The sequence below is a fragment of the Malurus melanocephalus genome, unplaced genomic scaffold (assembly GCF_030028575.1).
Source record: "Malurus melanocephalus ecotype Western Australia unplaced genomic scaffold, MMel_1.1 scaffold_403, whole genome shotgun sequence".
In the NCBI taxonomy this organism is placed as follows: Eukaryota; Metazoa; Chordata; class Aves; order Passeriformes; family Maluridae; genus Malurus; species Malurus melanocephalus.
In genome coordinates this window covers 376075-397886 of record NW_026623635.1, presented here as the reverse complement: position 1 = coordinate 397886, position 21812 = coordinate 376075, and the positions used below count along the sequence as shown (strand labels likewise).

The 21812-nt window shown below is 46.4% G+C and overlaps 1 protein-coding gene across 1 annotated transcript in view; it reads left to right on the top strand.

Annotated features, from left to right (window-relative positions):
• Positions 1-14485, top strand: part of CACNA1G (calcium voltage-gated channel subunit alpha1 G) — a 141328-nt gene extending 126843 nt beyond the window's left edge. Inside the window, exons 37-40 of the mRNA XM_057379402.1 lie at positions 2851-2985; positions 6038-6227; positions 8741-8910; positions 12575-14485. Coding sequence (XP_057235385.1) covers positions 2851-2985; positions 6038-6227; positions 8741-8910; positions 12575-13429 — 1350 coding nt within the window. The 3' untranslated portion in view covers positions 13430-14485. The remainder of the gene's footprint in view (positions 1-2850; positions 2986-6037; positions 6228-8740; positions 8911-12574) is intronic.
• Positions 14486-21812: the final 7327 nt, after the last annotated feature.

The following is a 21812-nucleotide window of genomic DNA, read 5'->3' as shown; positions in this document are numbered from 1 at the left end:
GATTTACAGTTTGGGGGTGTTGTAGGGTAAATGCACAAAGTTCCACCTTTATCCTTCAGGCAGTTCTTGTGTTTGGTTTCCTACTCCAGAAGTGTCAGGGCACACCTGCAGAGTTTAGAGCAGGGTATGAGGCTTTCCCAGAGCACAGCCTGAGCTGCTGGGGATCATCAAATGATCTCTGTGCTCTGTGTCTACCTGTGCTGGCTGAAAATCCACTTTTGAAGGGGTTTCCTAAAGAGGCTTCCTGCAAATGGGTCCCTGTAAACTCAATCCTYGTTTCTGATCTAGTGAATTTAGGAGGGGAGGCAGCCCTCAACGATGCACAGAAGYAAATGTGTGCTCCAGTGCTTTCTCAAAAAGGCAACACTTGCTTCAAATTAGTTCATTTACTTCCTAGAATAAAATACCTACTTTTTATAGTGTGCTATTCTTTAGTGCAAATATTTTCCCTAAAACACAGCACTGACCATAATAATAATAACTCAAGCACACCTATTTTTTCCCTGCAGTTGGAATTGAGCAAATTCCATATTTCTTGATCTATTTCTTTTTTTCCCCCTTTCTGGCTAAAAATAGCAGAAGTTTTCTTGTTAAATCAGCGTGCTTATTTATGAGCTCACTGACACTCTAAATTACCCAACTCTCGGTGGTTCATTAGAGGGAAGGAACAAGCTTTAGGTAAAATGAAATCCTACTGCAGATCTTTATATAGCAGGATAACATGTCTCCCTCTGATTGCTCCATATTGCATCCCAGAGTCTATTAWGCTGGAGGAAGTGGTTGCCTCCAAGAATTGCCAGAGGAATAGAGAACAGTAGCTTTGGCAGGGAAGGCAAAGGGTCAGTAGGAAACTCAGAGAGAGCTGGTTGAAATTTTTTTTTTTGTCACAACATTTTTCACTGGAAAGTGCTGCTGCAGCAAAAAGAATGGGTTTGTTTTGACATTTCCATAATGAAAAAATATAGCATTCCGATCTGCAAAGGCTTTTTCTTTTAAAATTCAAGCTTTTTTTTTCTTTTTTTTCCCGCACCCCTTTCTATAATTAAAACTGGTCTAAATCAGTTGGACGCCTCCAACAAAAATGTTTTGACGGCTTCAAACTCAATTTCAGGCTTGGGAAGGCTGAAGGGGGCTGATGTTTTGTTTACATTTCGGCTTTTCCGTTCACGCCATTTGTCATGTTCTCGGGCGAGTCAGGAATCCAGAGCAGTGCTGGGATTGCTGAAAGGATCCTGATGAACAGCAGGAGCTGCTCGTGTCCAGCACTGCCCTGTCCTGGCTCGGCTTGGGGTGTCCCTGACAGGGATTCCTCTCCTGGGGCTGGCAGAGATGCTTTTTTTGGGAGCCTCACACCAAATCAGAAGCTCCAGAGCATCTCTCTCATCCCCTGCCAGCAGATGGCTGTGCTGGAGGAGATATCAAAGCCAAGGTTAGATGAGAGGAGCCCGACCCTCTCGCTTATCTCGGCTGATTTTGAGCCTCTCCAGGCTCACTCATCRCTGGGTTTGTTCCACCCCACGGCTGCTGCCGTTTCTGAGAGTGAGAAAACCCAGTCCTCTGACAGCTTCAATGCAAGAGATCTGGGCCTCTGCGCTTTCTCTTGGAAGATTTACTGCTGCTGAAAGAGATTTCAAGCGCAGAGGGTGGCAAAAAGCAAATGCATGGGGAGAAAAGGAAAAAAGCACCTGGGACTTGCTCAGAGCAGGCAGCCCCTGTGAGTCCCAGCCAGATCTGGAGGTTACCTGATGAAATGCCATTCCTGGTGCCAGGAGCTCTGCCCAGGGAGGGGATTTGGGAAGGGCTGAACCCACTGCAGGGCAGACACCCCCTCTTACAGTGCCTGGCAGCAGAGATGCTGCCCTGGGGGAGATGCCACAGTCCCCTTTTCCCCATTTTTTTCCTCTAAAATCTGAACTGACATTTTCACATTTCTTATGAAAAGACCTCTAGGTCCAGGGAGAGAGTTTCATCAATGTTTTGATAAGGAATTTTTATCGACTGTTTGCATGCCTACAGTGGGGATCCATTTGTGCAAGCTGCATGGGAACAGAGGGAATGTGGCCAATCCCAACTTGGGATTTCTCAGTGCCAGWGGAGGCAGCTGGGGCCAGGGCTGGGGGGCATTTGGGGGCTGAAAAGTGCAGGTGGCTGCTTTAGTGGGATGGTTATTGGTGTCACTGGAGGCTCTTTAGCCAGCCAAAGTGCACTGAAAGCACCAGGGAGGAGTTTGCTGACCAAAATCAAGCTTTAAGGTTCTCCCTGTCCCCCTTTAGCCATGAGGATGTGAATTATGGTCCCACCTGCCTCTTGACGGGGGSAGGTCCCTGCAGCCTCCCTGGGGCACATATCCCACCTGGAAAATGGTTTTGTTGGTGGGGAATCTCTGMAGACTCAACGAGTTTAGCTCAGAAACCAGCGTGATTATTTGGGGGGAAACAACTTCAGAGAAATCACATCTTGAAACCTCYTGTATTTGATCACAGCCGAGAGGATAAATCTCTCCAATATGAAAATAATGTTACTTTTGCTTCTTCATGTAGACAGGAGAACAGCAAAGCACAATGCTAGCATTAGTGTATGGTTTTAAACCCTCTCCCAGATCATTGGTAAGCATTTAAATATGAATGTCCCGACTCCTTTTTTAATTTCTTTGTTATATTTCATTTCTTTAATGTTCTTTCCCTGGTAACAATGTGCATGATGTAGCTTCTCCCACTGCAGGGATATTGCTTTAGTGTCTAGAACTATTTAGATTATGATACTTTTTAATTTTTTTTTTCTTTTACTTTAATTTTCTTTTCCGAATGATTTGTGTCCTGGTTTCTTATGTTTAATCATCTCTCCCTTCAGATCCCTCTAGCTGAGATGGAGGCTCTGTCTCTGACGTCAGATATTCTCTCTGAAAAGTCCTGGTCCCTAGCTCTGACGGATGACTCTTTTCCTGATGACATTAACACACACTTACTTAATGCTCTGGAAAGCAATGTACATACACTGGTCGCTGTGTGGTCTGATGTTTACAGGGTTCGAAATACTGCTCCCACCCCTCTGCATTTCCCTAATGGCATTTCCACTTCCAGCCYCTTCCCAAAAAGCTCCAGGCTCTGAACAGGGCGCTGTCCTTAATGCCATTAGGTCCTGTTTTTGTCACTCTCAATTTTGTCTCCTTGCGAGGAACGAGTGGTTATTTCAGTTTTATTTCTGGTGCCTTATGTAGAAACAATGTGTTTTCTACTAGCAAAATAAGTAGTAAAAAATTAAAAAAAAAAGGCTTTGGAAAGCATCAAAGTTGAAATTTGCTCCCCATCTGAAACAAATCAGCGATGCTGTGTGAAGAGGCACCCGTGAGCTAATGGCTCGTGTCCTCTGCTGAGGGGTCAGCCCCAACCCCTCGGTTTGGAGTGGATTTTTGTCTTTATGAGCACAGGCACCACAAGGCTTTTTGCGTGATTGGTGCCAGACTGTTTATTTTACAAATATCAGATGGGGATCTCTCCGAGATGATGCTTGTTTTGGGAATTCTTCCTAGCAGTCAACATACCGGAAAAAAAAATTTTTTTGACTATTCAGAGTCTTTTTGACTGAYATAACCAGTATTTTGAACCCTGCCTTAGCCATCTCCTCTTTGAAACATTAGACATTTTTAGCTGTGTAGCGGTCAAGTGCTTTTTTTCTGCTGTACTACAGACATAACTCCTTTCCCAACATTTTTAGATCATCCCYGTTTCCTTTGTTGTTGTTCATGTACCTGCCTTTGGATGTTTGTGTTGTTCATAAATTTTCTGCCATATTAGCTGACTGTCATCCTAATTAGCTCTTATTTGGGAAACATCTCTTAAACCGTGACAATATTTCCCATCATGCTTCATGGCATCCTGTGCAAAAGATTTTGTAAACTCAGTGTTTTAACTTTTTGTACGAGGCTTTTTGTTTCAAAATCAGCCTGGAGAGTCAGACAGAGGAAAAACCCTTTTAGTTTTCAATCAGATTAGACAACTTTGTTTGACAGCATTGCAAAGTCTCAAGGGTACATCCAGGAAAGATGGTTTTTCTCCCCTCTCCAAAAAAAGCAAAACCATGTGGAACAAGGATTTTGTGAATTTTTATCAACACCTACCAAGTGTTTGGTCACAACAGTTGCCCAAACTCCTTAGAAACTGCAAGCTTTCATTGAAATCTTTCTAAATGCAATATTTTTTACACTTCATTTAGACTCAGCTTTAGTTGAAAAATATCTTCCCAATGTTTTGTTTGACTCAAAATAGATTTGGATTTTTTTTTTCTTTTGTGGTTCAAGGAAAACTYGGATTTGATTTTCAGTCAGGCCAAAACAACATGTTTTTCAAAAGCACCATTGAACCAAAAAGTCATGTGCTCCCACTGCTCTGTGGGCTGGACTGGGAAGATCATTTTACAGCCATTTTCAGTGGTTTTTGTGAATTTCGTTCATGAGATTTCCCCCAAGATGATCCAAAATTGGAAGCGAGCCCGCTGTGGTATTGGATCCTGTCAATGAACCCAAAGGTTCRCTGAAGGTTGGGTTTGGATGGGATCTCGAATCCAAATTCTCGTGTTTGGATCCAAATGGGGCTGAGTTTGAGATCTCAGGTTTCAGGGCACCTTTTCTGCCTTAAGTGCAGTAATGGGATGAATAGGATGGCTGAGCAGCACGAGCCGGGCAGAAGGGGAAGGCAGGAAGGGACACAGAGGTTCCCAACCCCAAAATATTGCCTTTACCAGTGCAGGTTTTGCTCTCCTTCCCCAAGCTGTAGCAGGAGACTGCAGTCTCCCTTTTCTAGGTTGTATCCAAGCTCCATCCAAATCAGCAGTTTCCCAAGGACTGAAATAAATGCTGCATGGCAGTGCAGACCTGTTTTGTTCATTAAATTTGCAACAGCGATATATTTTTTCTCTTCCCTGTCTTTTTTTCTTTTTTTTCCTCTTTTTTTTTTTTTTTCCTTTTTGCAAATTCCTTTTAATCTCATCGTGTTTCTTGTCCAAATGAAATGCCATAGTGAAATTTTGGTTTTATGGCTGAAAGATAAAACTTGGGATAAAAAAAGGCCTCAGTGTTGATTCCGGAAAACCTGTAATGCACTGAGTGAAGGGAAGATTTGTCAGAAAATAAAATTTAAAGTTTTCTAAAAATGATCAGCCAAATACTGCATCAGCCTACAGTGGCACAAACTTATTGCTGTGTTTTTCAACTGAGGCGTTTTAACGATTAAATAATTGTTTCATTAGAGATACACCAGGAAGATGACTTTGCTTCCGCTTTTGCTAATACTCTGCAAGACAATAACACCCAAGAACATTTCTGGGATGGAAATATTTTCTTATGAAGTCAGACCTGAATCCACTCAATATTGCCTCTGGGGCTGCCCACTCCAAGAGTCTCTTTGGCTGTAAAAATTCCACAGTCAACATATATACAGTAACCCTCGCTTGCATTAGATCCCTTCTAATTAGAGAATGACTTTCACCCTGAAGCAGAAGGTTTAGATATCCTTTTCAATAAAATAGGTTTAGTTATTCATTATGTGAGAAGAAAATCCAATAAAATTGTGCTGCGAGCCAGAACAGAAAATATTTTTGGTAAACTAGTTCTTTTGCATTTGGGCTGTGGGGTTTTTTGTTCGTTTTTTTTTTCTCTTTCTTTTATCGTCAGAAGAGGAAACTACTCACCTTTCCAAAACCCTGCCTTGCCGGTGAGGGCACCTAGGGAGCAGAGGGTCAAAGTTCWGCCAAGCATGTGACCTTTGCTGGCCTTGAGGCATGATGCCTTCTTTGCACATCCCTGAAATAGTCATGGTTTATCCCTACGGTGTGGCTTCCTCTGTTTCTGTGGTCCATCGTGTGAGAGTCGGTTGACAACCCCGGCGCAGGGGGATGGCTCCCTGGTAGATCCATTCGTGCACCCTGTGCATGCCCATCGTGCCATCCTGGTTGCAATGGCTGTCACTCGCCTTTCTGGGCGCTTCTCCTCTTTCCCACCCTCCCACGCTCGCCTTCCTCACGTTTTTCTTCCTYCCCCCAGGCCGATCTGCGCTCCAAGGACGACACGCTGACGCTGTCCCCCAGCAAGGACCTGCTGAGCGTGAGGAARCCCTCGGTGGGACGCACGCACTCCTTGCCCAACGACAGCTACATGTTCCAGCCACCCTACTCCAGCCCCTGCCCGGCCTCCCTGGGYGACAGGAAGCCAGCACATCACAAATCCCAGTCAGGTACACATCTCCCAGCTGGGGCAAGAGCAGGAYTTTCAATAGAGCAGGAGCTGGGGCTTCCCAAGCTCTTTGCAAGAAAAGAAAAAATTGCCACTGGTTTCCCATTATGCGTCTAGACCTGTGGAACGGCTTTGAAAAGACCATCCACAACTTGCAAAGTCCCTTCACAAGTTAAAAATTCCCTCCACTAGGCTGTGAAAGATAATTCCTTTCCTCAAAACATTCCTCATTTCTTTTGGCAATGTGACAGTGGCCCAGCTCAACGCTGATTGAGTGTCCCCACGCCTGGTTCCCTAAGGTCACAGTCCCTACAACCTGGGTTCCATCTGTGCCACCTGGCCCCAAAGGAGAAATCCCAGCAGAAAAATATTTCCTCCTGTCTGGGTTTTTTTTTTGGTTTTTTTTTTGTTTTTTGGGTTTTTTTGTTTTTTTTCAGTAGTACCTGTTCTGGCAGGTTTTGGAAGCTCTATCTGGGAACATCTGTGAAAGATGGTGTCTCTAAATGGCTGTAAAATGAACATAAATGTGCTGAACTGAGAGACATCTCGGTGCGAGATGAATGGGAAAATGAGGGAGTGTGGAATTGCTCTTCCCAGTGGTTGGGATATACATCTTGGAGCTGAATTCAGAGATATTCTTAGATACAGGGAGGGCTCTCCCTGTCCTTGCAGTTGCCTCCCAGGGTTTTTCCCTGTGCCCCCATTTTCTTTGCCTGCCTGGGGTTACCTGGGGCTGGGAAGTGAACGGAGCCGCCTTTAGTTCGTCTGTGCGTGCCATCATTTTAGACATTTGTCACAGATAAGACAGGGAAGTTTTTACAAGCACTGCCATTTGAAAGCCTCTAAGCAGAACATAATTTCAGCACTGTTCAGAATGGTAGGAGATTTGAACAGATTAGAAATAAGATGTTGAAATTTGCATAGTAATAAGAATTTGGATGAATAGCGACTGTTGAACAGAAGCAAAAAAAAAAAAAAAAGGAAAAAAAGATGTGGGCACAAGGGAGGAAGATGAATCTGGTGTTGTGAGAAATCTCTGCCACAATACACAATTTTCAAGGTCAAGAACAGTGCTTTGAAGAACCTGTTTGCACATAATGCTAATGGTGCAGCTAAAATCCCATTGAAATCAATAGCAAATCTCCCATTACCTTCAGTTGAGCCAGAATTTATGGGTCTCTGTAACAGTCGAGAAATGCCTGACCACACAAAAGAATCATATTTGCTACAGAGGGACTTTCCAATGCTTCATTGTTGACCCTTAATTGGGATGTATTTGTACTGTCTTGAAAGAAAAAACTATGTCAACAAGGGACTGGGTAATTTCTGAGTCCCTTGTTTTTCAAGATTTCTCTTCCCAGTTTCAGCCTGGAGAACCGAATAGCCATGTCTGACAACCCTGGCTTGCTGGGGACAGGCATTGCACCCTTGGAAAAACTGTTCTACTGAGGTGTAGCAGAATTATTTTTGAGARGCAAAGCCGATGCCTTATAACCACATTAAGCAATTAAACCTTTTGTGTTTTTCTCCTGCTGGTGAAATTCCAACCATCTTAAGCAGGCCAGAGTGCTGGGAGGTGGGTGAGGTGCCCAAATTCTGACGTATCGCTGTCCTCTTCCACCCACAATGTCACAGCTTTTCGGGGTGGGGGAAGTCACCCCCACCTGTTTACAGTTTGTAATATTATAGAGTGCAGTGAAGACAGMGAGAGGTGCCAGGCGCCTCTAATAAATCACCACAACCAAGCCATAATATTTCAAGCCGAGAAGGTTTTGTTGTCAGAAACACTGGCTCTTGCAGGAGGTATTTGTTTGAATACTCCTTCGTAATGGGGCTGTTGTTCTGGGAAGGATTCCAGGACAAATGAGATTCTCTGGGATGCGGTCCAGGTTAAATGAATTGTTTTGAAAAACGTTGAGCCTGTGTGTGGGGGGAGCACGCAGAGTTTCAAACCTCTCAGAAGAAGTAGCCAGCAACCACAAAAGGTCAGCAAGAGGCTGGAGAGTATGTTTCCTTCTCCTGGGAGGGTTTGTAAAACCAGACTTGAGAGCTGCCAGGTGCTGTTCCCTTTCCCTTCATTTCCAGTGTGCTGGTTTGGAGATCCCAGCAGTCAGGCTCAGGCATGGAGGCATCTTCCAGAGCCTTTCAAAGTCAGATGCTCGTGGTGCTCTGAGGTGAGGCTGCCTGCAAAGCTGTTGGCCTGAAAGCAGGGATGCAGGAATTGCCAGTTCGAATGAACTTGTAGTTCACMGTCTTCTGTTCTCAACAGGAGCTAGTCCCAGCTGTATCGGGGGGAAATGCCAAGAAAAATGAAATAATAGACAATGCTGGAGTAATTTATCAGTAGATGGGAGTTTTTTTTCCCAGTTAGGCAGAGCCAGTTGCTGAATTCAGTGGTTTTGCTGTGCCTGTCTGATCCAAGGTGCAGCAGGGCAGTTTTCCCTGGGAGGTCACCGAGGTTGGGACACAACCCTCGGAGGAACGTGTCCCATTTCTGCCTCTTGTCCTCTCAAGGTTCCAAGGCGTCGGTGCAGTCGCAGCCAGCAGACACCAGCTCTCTCCTGCAAATCCCAAAGGACCATTTCCACCCCATAAGAGCTCACGGCCGCTTGGTGGGGGAGAGCAAGCCCCAGGTCTCCCAGCAGGCACACTCCCCTTCTGCTGAAAGGCTGCTCCGCAGACAGGTAAGCAGAGTTATAGTCATGAACCTGCTGAGCTTTTATATTGATGCATTTCCTGGTTAACCATGCTTTAAATTCAAGGAGGGATTCRCAGAGAAACCTCCGGAGAACTGTAATTCTCCTGCAGAAATAACAAAAGAAGGTTGATGGTTTTTGATCTGAAAGCCATCCAGGAGTCTCCAAAGAATGTGCGTGATGAGTATCATGTCCTTTGGCAACGTGCCTAAATGTTCTCCACATTGTTAGCACTTTATTTTTTTCAATCCTCTTCATAAATGCAGCCAAATGCTCCCCAGGGGCTCGTTGGGGTTGAGGAACTAATTTTTAACTGCTGTGATTTTTTCGGTGCATGAAAGGACCCAGGGATTGCAGGCTCCATCCCAGGCCACCCCTCCTCTGACTCCTCCTGTTTCCCAAAAGAGGAGAAGCGTTTCATGGAAATTTGTTATCTCGTATGCAAAGCCATCATGGGAAGCATACTGGTTTTACAGTGAGAATTGAAAATTAAAATCTTTTTCCATCAGCTGTGAGCTTTAAGAAAGTTTGAGCATACACAAAACAGAACACGTTTTATTTTGCGACCGGTTTTATCGCTGGCTTTCGCCTGGCATTGATTTAAATCCTGATTCAATCAAAGATCTAAGAGATCTAATCAAAGATTCCAGTCTGGTTGATTGGAAGCATAAGTTTAGACTTATCTTTTTTTAGTAAAATACTGAAACTTGTGCTTCACTCTCACAGTTTTAAGCATATTTCAGTGATTGTGCAGCTGGACCGGGACCAGAAGCACGTCTGATTCAAAAACTCTGCTTTCTTCAGTAGTTCCATGCCTGATTTTACATACACAAAGGGGATCGGTTCTATTTTCTCAAAAGCAATTTCTTCCCCATATGAAAGTATTCCCATTTCTTTCATCTTTTAATCAACATTGACAAATTAGACAGTTGATTCATTAAGCTCTAAAAATGGATGTGAAGTACCAAGGTTAACAATTACATTAGTCTGTAATACTAAATTGACATAAGAAATTCCTTGCATGTATTCATTTGCACGGGGCTGGCCAGCTACCCCAATCACCACTAATGGGGAAACTAATTGATGTCATGATTCCAGTTCATAACCACTCTCTCTTGCTTTCTAATGAATAACAGACCCATCCTTTTGAACCGGTCTAGCCGGAATAAATTACCACGTTAGCCATCTTCTCCAGCCTGATTTTGTTCGTATCTTTGACAGCTTCTCTCTCTAGACCTTTTTGTACGTTTAAGTCCATTTATTGCCCTCCCTCTCTCTCCCTGATGGTGCAGTGASATGAACATGCTCCTGGAGTGGCAGTTCAGAGAGCAGAGAGCCTTGTGGCAGGGAGCAGACACAGTCCATGGGCAAACCCGGGAAGGGTTGGCTGCYTTGGGCAGGCTCCTGAGCAGCAAGGAGCTCCCAGTGTGGCTAATGGGAGCAGCSAGGCTGTTCCTGGTGATGTTGGTGTTACTGTTAATTGCAATCTCGATGGCYAGACACTGGGAAACTTGGTCCTTTAAGAGGCAAAATTTCTTTTACAACCCCAGCACTTCTGCTTGCTCAGGTGCTCCCTGCTTGGCTCCTTTTATTKCTATCACTAATTTCTCACTAGTGCATCAAAGAGCCCAAACTGACAAAGCAGTTTGGTTTTCAGTACCCATTTTCCCCCTATGGTTACAAATACTGCATGCAATTCTGATTTGTTTTCTTTTCTTTTTCTTTTTCTTTTCCTTCCCTTCCCGCTCGTGCCTTTTCCTCTCCCGAATCCGTAATTAGATAAACCTTATCCACCACATACCTGGTCCTTGCACTTTCCCTGAGCATTAAAACCTGTGTGTTTAACCTCCCTTTCCCTCCAGAGTGCTGGAGAGCGAGCACAGCCCCCACAGTAACGTCCACTTTAGACTCCGGAATGTTTGACCATTAGCGATGCACTCGCAGAGGAAGATGAGTGGATCGGATGCTTTGGGAGAACATTCCCGCTGAGGACTGCGCTCCTCGGCAGTGCATGGCACTTTTCTCCAGAGGAATTCTACCTGAAATTAAACCTACATTGATTTTGTAGCTCCAGGACTGTGTATCCAAGGTGTAGCCCCACGCCAAGCTGTGGCTGCTACAGGTGTACRCCCCACTGGGATGGCAGAGGGTCCTTTTATTTTCAAACAAACCAGTAAAACATTTGTACAGTTACTGCTAACAACAACCACAGATGCCTGTATCATAGGCAAAGAAAGAGCTGGTGGTGGCTAATACTGTCGTGGTGTGCAACACAGGTTGGTGTGCAAGCAAAAGTAATGGCAACAATTACTTTTTGCTTCTGTATTCGACTTCGTGTGGTCTGTGTCTCTTTTCAGAATATGAACGTGGTTTCTTCTCCCAAACACCTACTAAAAATACTGGTGCTGAGGAGACCRGAGTAATTTCACTCCTGGCTGATTAGTTGCCAGTGTTTTGCTGTGAAATTTTTAACTAGAAAGGATTCGCCAGCACTGGATGAAATTGTTTGCCGTGTTAAATATTCTCTGAGCTGTGTCCGCTGACAAAGGGAGCGCGATGTGCAGATGCAGCGATAGACTCTGTGCTTCTGTGCACACATGGACACAGTGCAGCTGACGGGAGCTCTGCTGAATAGAGATCATTTGGCTCAAACGATCCTTGCGGGACAGTATTTGTATAAAGCRTACGATCATTTTGGTGTGATTTGTCACAAAAGTATTCCTTAGCATAAGGAATCTCATCATTTCGTCTCCTTACGCTTTTCTAAAGGACTGGGACCAGCTGTACACGTTTCCTCCCAATTTCCCCGTGAAGATGTTTTGTCTTTAAGATCATTTAAGAGCCTTCTCAAACAGAGGCTCTGCCTTTAAGGGCCAGTTAACGTGRCTGATTTATAAAGCCTTTTGACGAGGAGCGCAGTGCAGTGAAAAGGCAAAGCCTTCAAAACACGCCCGAGGTTCCCTCTGCCAGCGGGCGCTGGTGCTGCGTAAGGCTCCAGAGAGCCAAGGCAAAATGTGCCTCAGGAAGCCTGAACTTCAGCAGCAGAATGAATTGAAATAATTGCAGATTATTATTAGTCCAGCTTTGGACTCCAGCGTTTCCAGGATGGTGCAGAGTCGCGGCTCCAGCCTGGGGACCGCAGCCAGGGACAGGCTGTCGCCTTGAGGCTGGCACARGGCGGGGTTGCTCTGGTGTTGCTGGCTCTGGGGACCCTGTTCTGGGCCCTCAGCATCACCTGAGCTAGAGAAGGGAATACACATGCTCACCTGCACATCCTCCCTCTCCTGCTCGCACCTGGGCTGCTGGAATCATCCAGGGCTTTGCTGCAGACCCTCAATTTTGCCTGACAAGAACACGTATAAATTTGGGTGGGGTCACTCTGGTTTTGCAGCCCTCCATCCTTAGAGGAGGAAGCTGAAGGTCAGCCATTTAGGAAGGGTGGAGGGCTATCCCACAGGGACAAACCCACAAATCCCCAATGATGGGAACTGGTAGAACCCACAACAGTGTGATTGTAGGAGTCAGTGKGTCTGTGCTGAGGGGTCTCAGCAGAGCTGTAAACGCTGTGCCTTGCCTGTACTAACCTTTGTTTGGTCTGTCTCTCCCACCTGGCAACTCCTCTCCTCCCCAACCCCTGTGCGCCCCGATACAGATGGCTATAAGGAACGACTCTCTGGATAGCAAGGAGAATCTCCACACCGAGGTGAGTGAACTCTCTGACCCAAATGTCCCCACTGTGCCCAAGGAGGAGTCGCCAGTGGCTCTGAGTCCCYCAGAAGCGAATGAGTTGGCTGCCTGGAGTCGGGCGAGCGTCCACACGCAGCAGCATTCCCACAATCAGTATAATATTTCAAAGCAGGCACCAGCATCCTGTGCTTGTGCAGACTCGTACCAGGAGACCCCTGGAGGTTCAATGGACCAAGAAGTGTCTGAAATAAACAGCTCCTCGGAGCCTTTCACTTCAGAAACTTGCACAGCCTCGAGTGCCTGTTCAGAGGGTCAGCCCCCCAGTCCCAAGAGGAACGTGGGCACTGCCGGCAGCGTGACGCTGAAGGACCTGAAGAAATACCACAGCGTAGACACCCAGGGGCTGCTGAAAAAGCCGCCCTCGTGGCTGGATGATCAAAGGAGACATTCAATAGAGGTTTGTTCCATGGAAAACAGCCCTCAGCACCATTCCACGTCCAGCTCCTCTGGCTTCATAAGTCAGGTGGTCAGCGAAATGGAAGGCTTGCAAGGAAYGCGGCAGAAGAAGAAACTGAGCCCTCCCTGTATATCCATAGACCCGCCCGACGGGCAGAGTTTGGTACCCAGGGGACCTCACAGCATCTCTCCTGCCGGCGGGGACGTCTGCTTGAGGCGGCGTGCTCCGTCCTGTGAGTCCAAGGATTCCATGGATATCGGGGATTCGCTGCTTCCAGACAGTATGTCAGCATCTCCCACCCCAAAGAAAGACTTGTTGACACTTCCTAGCTTTTCCTTTGATCAAACGGAAGCGGACCCCTGAGTTAACTTTTCTGTTGGTGCCAAATGTTTTCTTCCTTTCATGTAATAGGAGAAAAAAAAAAAAATAAAGAAAACAACTCTGTACTCCAAAATGGCACTGGGTAAAAAAAATTTCCAAAGAAAGATTAAAGAACCAGCTGGTTAAAAGAGTGGTTAACCTATATCACGCTTACTTAAGCATATGTTCTGCTTAGGTAAAAGCAATACAATGTGCAGAATCTATATGTATATTATATTTTATTAAATTAATTGAATCTAGTATTGCGGGATGTAGTACATTTTGTGACTAAAGACTCATTTAATTTTCTTCTATTTTATGTATCTCAGAATATTTCTGAGATAAAGTTGGTTTTTATGAATATTTTAACCTAAAAAAATATATATTTAATCCCTTCTCYTTTTTTTTTGTTTTGTTTTGTTTGGGTTTCATTTTGTTTTGCAAAGCACAAAATGTAGCCAATTAGTGCATTACAGAGGAAATGTATTCCACAGTCAGCAGTAAATAAGGATTATTTAATGTAATTTATTTTTCCCCTTGGACTTCAGTGATATTCTGGGAAAACCATTGTTTGCGTGGTACGGAAACACAGTGGCARTTTTCTAACAGAATATTCCAGTCTTGCATAAAATTGACATCCAGAGTGTGAAAGCAAGTGCTCAGACCCAGGAAGGTCCAAGATGCTGACAGATGTCTGAGGATGGTGAAGGCAGAGCCATTTGACATTTTTTTGTTTCTGAACCATGAGAGGATGTTATGGATCATCCACTGGCAACCCACGAGCTCATGTCAATGGTTCATTTCCATGCGTGCCTGGCAAACGGGCACCAGAGGCCTGTGCTCACTTCTGAGATGTTTTTCCAGTGTCTCCAGGATGGACTCTTTATTTTGCTGAGTTTCACACCTCCATCCCCCCTCCTTTAGCAGCGCAGCTCCTCCTTTCTGCTCCCCGTGGAAAGGAGAGCGAGGTCACATTTAGGATTTGCAGTGGGTGAATTCGGGGCAGGCGTGGGTTTAAGCACACGTCTACAGTTAAGCTCTTGCCTAAAATGCCTGGAGGTTGATTTAGGTAATTCTTGAAAATTAAAATCATATGCTCACCTTCTACAGAATCAAGGCCCCTCTGCAAGTTATTTTACAGGTTACRTGGAAGAAAGTCTGCAGGTTCTGAAATGACTGCTGATTTTCAGTGAAACAGCCAGGTATTTTGCCATCACTGCTAGAGTTAGTTTCCATGACCCCGACTGCAATTTTATTTCCAGTCTATCAACAGCCTTAAGCAGCAACAGGATGATATAGAGGAGATAAACCCAGAATTCACATCCTCACTTTTTAGCACCAATCATCTCAGAAATCACCTGTTTACCCCTGTGCTAACGCCCTCAGCCAAAAGCAATCCGTGAAACTGGACAGCACAGCCTGAAACCCGCGAGAGGCCTCCCCCTCCTCACACGACTGATGGAAGCCAGACATTAACTCCACTCCACTTCCATGAAATCCCTTTAAGATGCAGGCTAAATTAGACTGCAGGCATGCTTTGAAGTGTGCCAGTAGCCACAGGTTCACAGCCACGTCCGCGGATCGTGCCTCTGAACCAGCACAGGCAGGAGGAGGATTTGTGCTAATTCTGTCAGTCAGGAGTTTGTAAGTTTTGGTTTTTTTTTTTAAGAACTACTGATCTTTTCAAATCACTACAACGTGCTGATGCACGGCCTTTTATCCATTCAGAGATTAGGCTGTTCCCTCCACGTGTGTCTGCATTAGCTCAGAGTGTACACACAAGGAGAAGATGCTTTTTGTACCCCACAGCCTATGTGAGGTCCTAAACCCCTTTCTTTTCACTTGAGGACGTTTTCCCCATAAACAATCCCTATTGATTTGCATGTCCTGGAGAAATGTAAGGGCTTTCAGCAGGAAGTCAGGCAATCAGTGTATTTGAAGCAGGAGATTAACATTCTGTGCTATTTACTGCAGTTAGATTAATTCTTGGCTGGGACATTTTTCCCCTCTTCACCACRGGCCCACACGGAGCCCGCTCTCTTTGATATGCCAGCCCAAATCCAGAGTTAAGCCTGTCTAAAGCAATGATTTCAAACAAACCTTTCATCAGTTCTTCCCCCAGATCATATTTAAGGAAATAATAAAATTACAGTGTATTAAGCCTGAGAAATATTCTTAATCCCTTTTTGGTTTTACACTCATAATGAGCCCTAGCTTTTCCTTTCACCATGTGCTAAATAATTTGGGAAAGTAGCTAGGCCACTAAAATTGCCATCCCTGGTTCCCTAATGATTAGGATTGTGTTCACATAGCTGGAATGACACAACTCTACAGATCCTTCCTTACAAAAAAAAAAAAACCACTGAACATTTTAGCTTGAAATCATGGCACAAAACAGTGATGTTAATCCAAATTCTCAACTCCAAATGTAACAGAAAGCCTAAAGGCTCTTCTATTCTAATGCTTGGGGTTTTGCCCACTGACAAGGTCTGTGGAAGTAACAAAAAGTTTACATCATACATGAATAGTCAGTGAAGAGTAGCCAATGAAAGATACTCTATGATGATGCATTCAGGAGAAGAAATCCATGTAAAATACATTGTTTTCTAAACCAGATAAGTTTTTTCTAGATGCCCTTTTGAAAGACAAATAACAAATGTACTGCAGCGCGTGCAATAATCCTCAAACCATTTTAAATACCTTTCGGGGAGGGGGTTTTATAGAATCTGACTTTTTTAAAACCGAGTGTACAAAAATCCACAGGAATTCTGTAGAATGGTTATGTTGATAGAATTTTTTATATTTTTGTAGAAATCTATAGAGAAATTGTTAAAAGTCTGCGTAGCATCTCGGCAACACAAGCAGCTCTTGTTACCTACGAGTTTCTTTTCACGATCCTGGAGCCAGGCCTGSTGTTTTACAGCCTGCAAGTTGCACAGCCTGCAGCCAGGTCGTGTTCAGGAGGCAGCAGCTCAGCTCAAATTGCACGATTTTGCTGTCCAAGAGCTGTACCCACACAAAACACCTCYCCCCAGAGCTCAGCCCCTGTCCATGGTGAAGCAGTCGCATGGTTCTCCAGCTCCTTCAAGCACACCAGCACTTTACTACTGTGGATTTACTGTATGCAGGCGGGAGGAGGAGATTTTGTTGTTGCCAGGTGTGACAAAAACGGGGGAAAAAGGGATTGAGGACGCGTCTGGGAAAATGTGAATTCCATCCTCGCAGCCCCTCGCACATAGAAGCGATTTTTCATAGCTTGGTTACAGGTTTGTACTGTAGATATTTTGGARGAGGGCAGAGAAAACACTGTTTTTGACTTCTGTGGATTGCACTCAGCACTAGGTGTGTTCAAGGAGAAAAAAAAAATAAATAAACAAGAAGAAGAAGAAAAAAAAAAAGAAAACAAAAGCATTACCACTGTAAATTAGGCTATGCCCCAGTCTCCCCTTTTCTGCCCCTTTGGCTATAATAACCCATGTACACTATTACACGAGGTGACTAGAGTAGGCACAGTACCATTGCAATGTCCGTAACAACCTAGTATATATGATAGAACTTTGTATTTAATAGTTAATATATGGTTATACTGTATCAGGTATATAGGCCAAAAYGAGGTCTTTTGGTCAGGGCAACAAAAGGTGGTACTCATGGGGAAAATTGGATTAAAATGTTCCTTTTTAAAAAAATATCAAAAAAAAAAAAAAGAAGACAAAAAACGAGTGTAAATCTTTACAAATGACAAAAACAAATGTGTCCTATTAAAAGCTTTTGAAAAGAAAAACAACTGTGCATTTCCCTTTTTTTTTTTTTCTGTTGTTGCTGATGATAATCTGTATCACTCAGAGGGGTCAGGTCTTTGGTGGTTTTTAATTGTGAACAGTTGGAGGAGGTATCRGATAGCAACAGAGGCTGGAAGGAGGATTGGGAAATCTCTTGGTGGAGCAATTTGGTGTGACCACGAGCAAATCTGGGCCTGGACACTGCGTAGGGTRTGCAGAGTGACCAGTGAGACCATGGGCTGTGCCCATGTGAGGCTTGAGGATGTCGGGATTGCAAYGGAGAGAGCTGCAGGCAGCAGGGAAAGGATGGAGAAGAGGCAGGTCTGATCTGTCTGAGGGAAGATGCTGGACTTTTCCACTCATTCAYATCTTTGGGATTGCCAGCCTGCAATCCAGCAGCGTCTCCTGCTGYCCTCTAACTCCTTGCAAAGCAGGAGCTGGTGGGGATGGCACTGCCTGGGGGCTGGAAAACCACCAGAAACATTTCACAGAATCACAGAATGGTCTGGGAGGGACCTTAAAGCCCATCTCATTCCAACCCCTGACACAGGTGGGGACATCTTCCACTGTCCCAGGTTGCCCCGAGGCCAGCCTGGCCTTGGACACTTCCAGGGATGGGGCAGCCACAGCTTCTCTGGGCACCCTGTGCCATGGCCTCACCACCCTACAGGGCAGAATTTCTCCCTAATRTGAAACCTAAACCTGCCCTCCTTCWGTTTGAAGCCATTSCCCCTTGTCCTGTCACTACAGGACCTTGTTAAAAAGGCTCTTCTGGGGTTTTTAGTGAATGAACTGTGCAGCTCCTGATGTGAAATCTCCTCTCCACTGGAGGCAGGAACCAGGCACTGGGCACCCCGCAGCCCTGCTCCTCACTGCCTGCAATCTCTGATTGCTCTGCAGCAGRAGGGACCCCAAACTGACACCCAGAGCGGTTTTGTTGTCTAGAGGATGTTTTGATAAAGTCATTTGGCAGAAACAGCAGGAAGATGCCAGCCCTTTTCCCTTAAGAGGGAGAAGGTGGATTTGTGCAAATCCTGTGCAAACCCAGGCAGGGCAGAGCTCCAGGTGAGCTCGGTGATGTGTCTGTGYTGTCCAGGCTGCAGGGCCAACCCCACCAGGCTGGAACCACTGGAAATCCCTCCCCACCCCTCCGAGGCTGGAGGATCCACAGGGTATTAAAGGCAAAAAAAGCAGAGCATCGCACAGGCTCCARYTCCAGCACCTCACAYCTCTCTGCTCTCAGGTGAGTTCAGTTCCTCATGGGAAACATCAAATCCTTCCCTTTCCAACTCTGGTTTCAGACGAGCTTGGGAGAGGGCTTGCTTCTCTGCTCTGTTTTGTGAGTATAAAATGTGAATTTCTTCCTGTGGGAAGCTCTCCTGCTGAGTTTTGCTGTGGTTTTTCAAAGGCTCCAACCCAGTGTGGATGTGCTCTCGATTTCCTGAGCTTGGGCTTGGCACTTTGTTATTCTATTTGTGGATTAACTGGGATGCCACATGGAACCAGACTGCTCTCATGTAATGGTAGCCATGCCTAGGGCAGCAGCACTTTGAATTTGATTTATTTCTTCATTCAGACAGGTGACCATGGGTCCTGCTCTCTTCAGGAGAGCAGTGTCCCGTTGTGTGCACAACATCCCTCAGCCACAGCTCTGCTAAGCCCTTCAAAATGATAAATAGGAAATGCCTGTTCGTACCTTCTGTATTTCAGGTGTTCCAGAGATTCAGACCGACGCAGAAACACATTTTAGATGTGACCTGCACTAGAACACCCCCAAAATAAGGTAGGAAAAGCAAAATAAAGAGATGTGCCTGGCTCTTTTATCACTACCGGCACTGCGTAAGTGAACAGTTGACAGAGGTGAGGATCCTGCAGATTAAAGGGTTACGGACAGGGAAGTTTTGGGGGGACCAAGCCGCACTGCCCGGAGCTGGGGAGGGTCCGACACCGGCGGTGTCCCACGGACACGGTGACAGCGCGGGGAGCGCCCCGAGCGCGGCGTTCTGCTCCCACCTAGCGGGCGTGGGGCGAGGGCCGGGCGGGCTGGGACCCCCTCACTGGAACTAGAACACCCCTCAGCGGGGCTGGGACCCCCTCACTGGAACTAGAACACCCCTCCCCGGGGCTGGGACCCCCTCACTGGAACTAGAACACCCCTCACCGGGGCTGGGACCCCCTTTCACCGGGGCTGGGACCCCTCACCGGGGCTGGGACCCCCGATTAATGGGGCTGGGACCCCTCAGCGGAGCTGGGACCCCTCACTGGGACTGGGACCTTCCTCACCAGAGCTGGCACCGCCGAACACCGGGGCTGGGACACTCAGCGGGGCTGGGACCCCCGATCAGCGGGGCTCTGATTCCCCCCTCACCAGGGCTGGGACCTCCGATCACCGAGGCTGGGAACCCCTCACTGGGACTGAGACACCCGATCAACGGGGAGAAGGCTCATCAGGACCTTCTGCCGCCCGCCAGGTGCCGCGTTCCCGGCTCGATGCCGCAGGAGCAGCACGGGATTGGTGTGGTTGTGGTGGAGTGACAGGAGCGTTTAGGTTGGAAAAACCCTTTAATATCACTCACTTAACGCGGCACTGCCACCGCTGAACCATGTCCCCAAGTGCCACATCCACGTGTCTTTCAGATGCTCCAGGAATGGTGACTCCACYCTTTTCCTGTTCCTGAGCACCCTTTCAGTGAAGATGCCTTATCCAAGATCAGATCTAAGCTCCCTGGCACAATTCGAGGCTGTTTTCACTTGTTCTATTTTTTATTACCTGGAGAACAGACYRRCCCCCACCTGKCTCCTCCCTCCTCAGGGAGAGTGAAAAGGTTCCTCCTGAGTCTCCTTTCCCCCAGGCCAAGCCCCCGCAGCTCCCTCAGCCTCTCCTGATGCTCCAGACCCTTCCCCAGCTCTGTTTTCCTTCTCTGGACACTTTCCAGCACCTCAATGTCTTTCATGTAGTGAGGGCCCCAAAACTGACCCCAGGATTCGAGGTGTGGCCTCACCAGTGCTCTGTACAGGGGGGTGGTCACTGCCCTGGTCCTGCTGCTCACACGAGCCAGAATGCCCCTGACCTTCATGGCCAAATCGTTTCTATTCCGTGGGGATTTTCAAACACTGAATTTATAAAAATCCCAATTGTGGGAGGAGGAGAGGAAGGATTTCTCCCCCTGTGCTCTCAGTCCTGTGGGAGCTGTTCAAAGCCAGCCTTCCCTTCATTCCCATCAGCAATTTGGTATAAAATCCAGGGACAAACGACCCATCCAGGCACAGTCCTGGGGCTGTGTGACATCTCAGAAGCTATGGCAGCACCCAAGAGGTGCATTTGTCCCCGCACATCCCTGTAAGTGTCAGGAAAATTAATCCACAATCGCCAGAGGTTCCTGTCCAAAAAAGAGACAGAGGAGTCCTGTAACTTTATTTATGAATAAAGGGAGAGGTCATGGACATTTCCCATGGGGTGTCTCAAAGTGATAGAAGACACATCCTCTTTTATCCCAATTTCCCAGCCCCAATTCCCTCTCTCTTTCCCCTTTGTCTGAGGTGTTTGAGGGGTACAGGCTCCCTGAAATGCTGAATGCAAACCCCGCTTTAATAAACATCCCCCTTTCTTCTTTTCCTTGTGTCTCTATTCTTGCAGTTCATTCACACCGTCTGGGGTCAATAAATCAGTGGAATTCCTACGGAAATCCTTCCCATTGTTTCTTTCATCTCTCAGTACCGGTCTCATCCTAGCAGCAAAGATGCTGTAAAGATGCTGTAAAGATGCTGCCTTCTCATTCTTTTCATAAGAACATGAACTGTGCAGCTCCGGTGCATCCCCAGCCTGTGCTCAGAGGAGGAAGAGGAGGAAGAGGAGGAAGAGGAGGAAGAGGAGGAGGAGGAGGATCAGCACAGCCCCTGCCATCGCGCAGGGCCCGGGCTCTCGCAGGGCGCAGGCTGAGTGCCGGTCACTAGATGGCAATGCCACGAAATGGGAAGTTCCGCTGGGAGATTCGTGAGCCCGGGCTGCCCCTGAGATCCCCAAAACCTGCTGGTCCTGTTTGCTTTGGTGCGGTCAGCAGCGAAAGCCTCGCTGGCATTTTCACCTTTGAGGGCGACAGGACCTKCAGTCGGTTTTTACGCGTTGTGTTCGATGTTTTAGTTATGTTTACAGCATGTTGTTATAATCCTGCAGCATCCTCTGGTGTTTTCTATCAATGTTTGGGTCCCTGGATGCTGTAACTGGTGAGGTTTCAGAGGYCCTGAATAGATTATCTTTCCATATCTATTTAATACTCTAAATAACACAGCCAAAGACCCTTGAAGCTCCAGCTGGGAAATGGAAAGAATGGTTGAACCACTTAATTACTGACTGTGCTGAACGTTATTCTGCCAAAACCAGAAAGCAAAATCCAGCTGTTTTGGGGAAAAACAGGAAGGAGTGAGCATAGGAGTCACCCTACCAATAAAATACATTGAAGTGGAGAGCACATGCTGTGCTGACACCTGCAAGGGCAGCACAGAACTGCTGTGCCATGTGCCACCAGCGCAGTGTCGCCGAGGGCTGGTGACACCCCCACGTTTGTTCAAACAAGGCAGGAGCAGTGTTTGTGTTTATGCAGCCACTT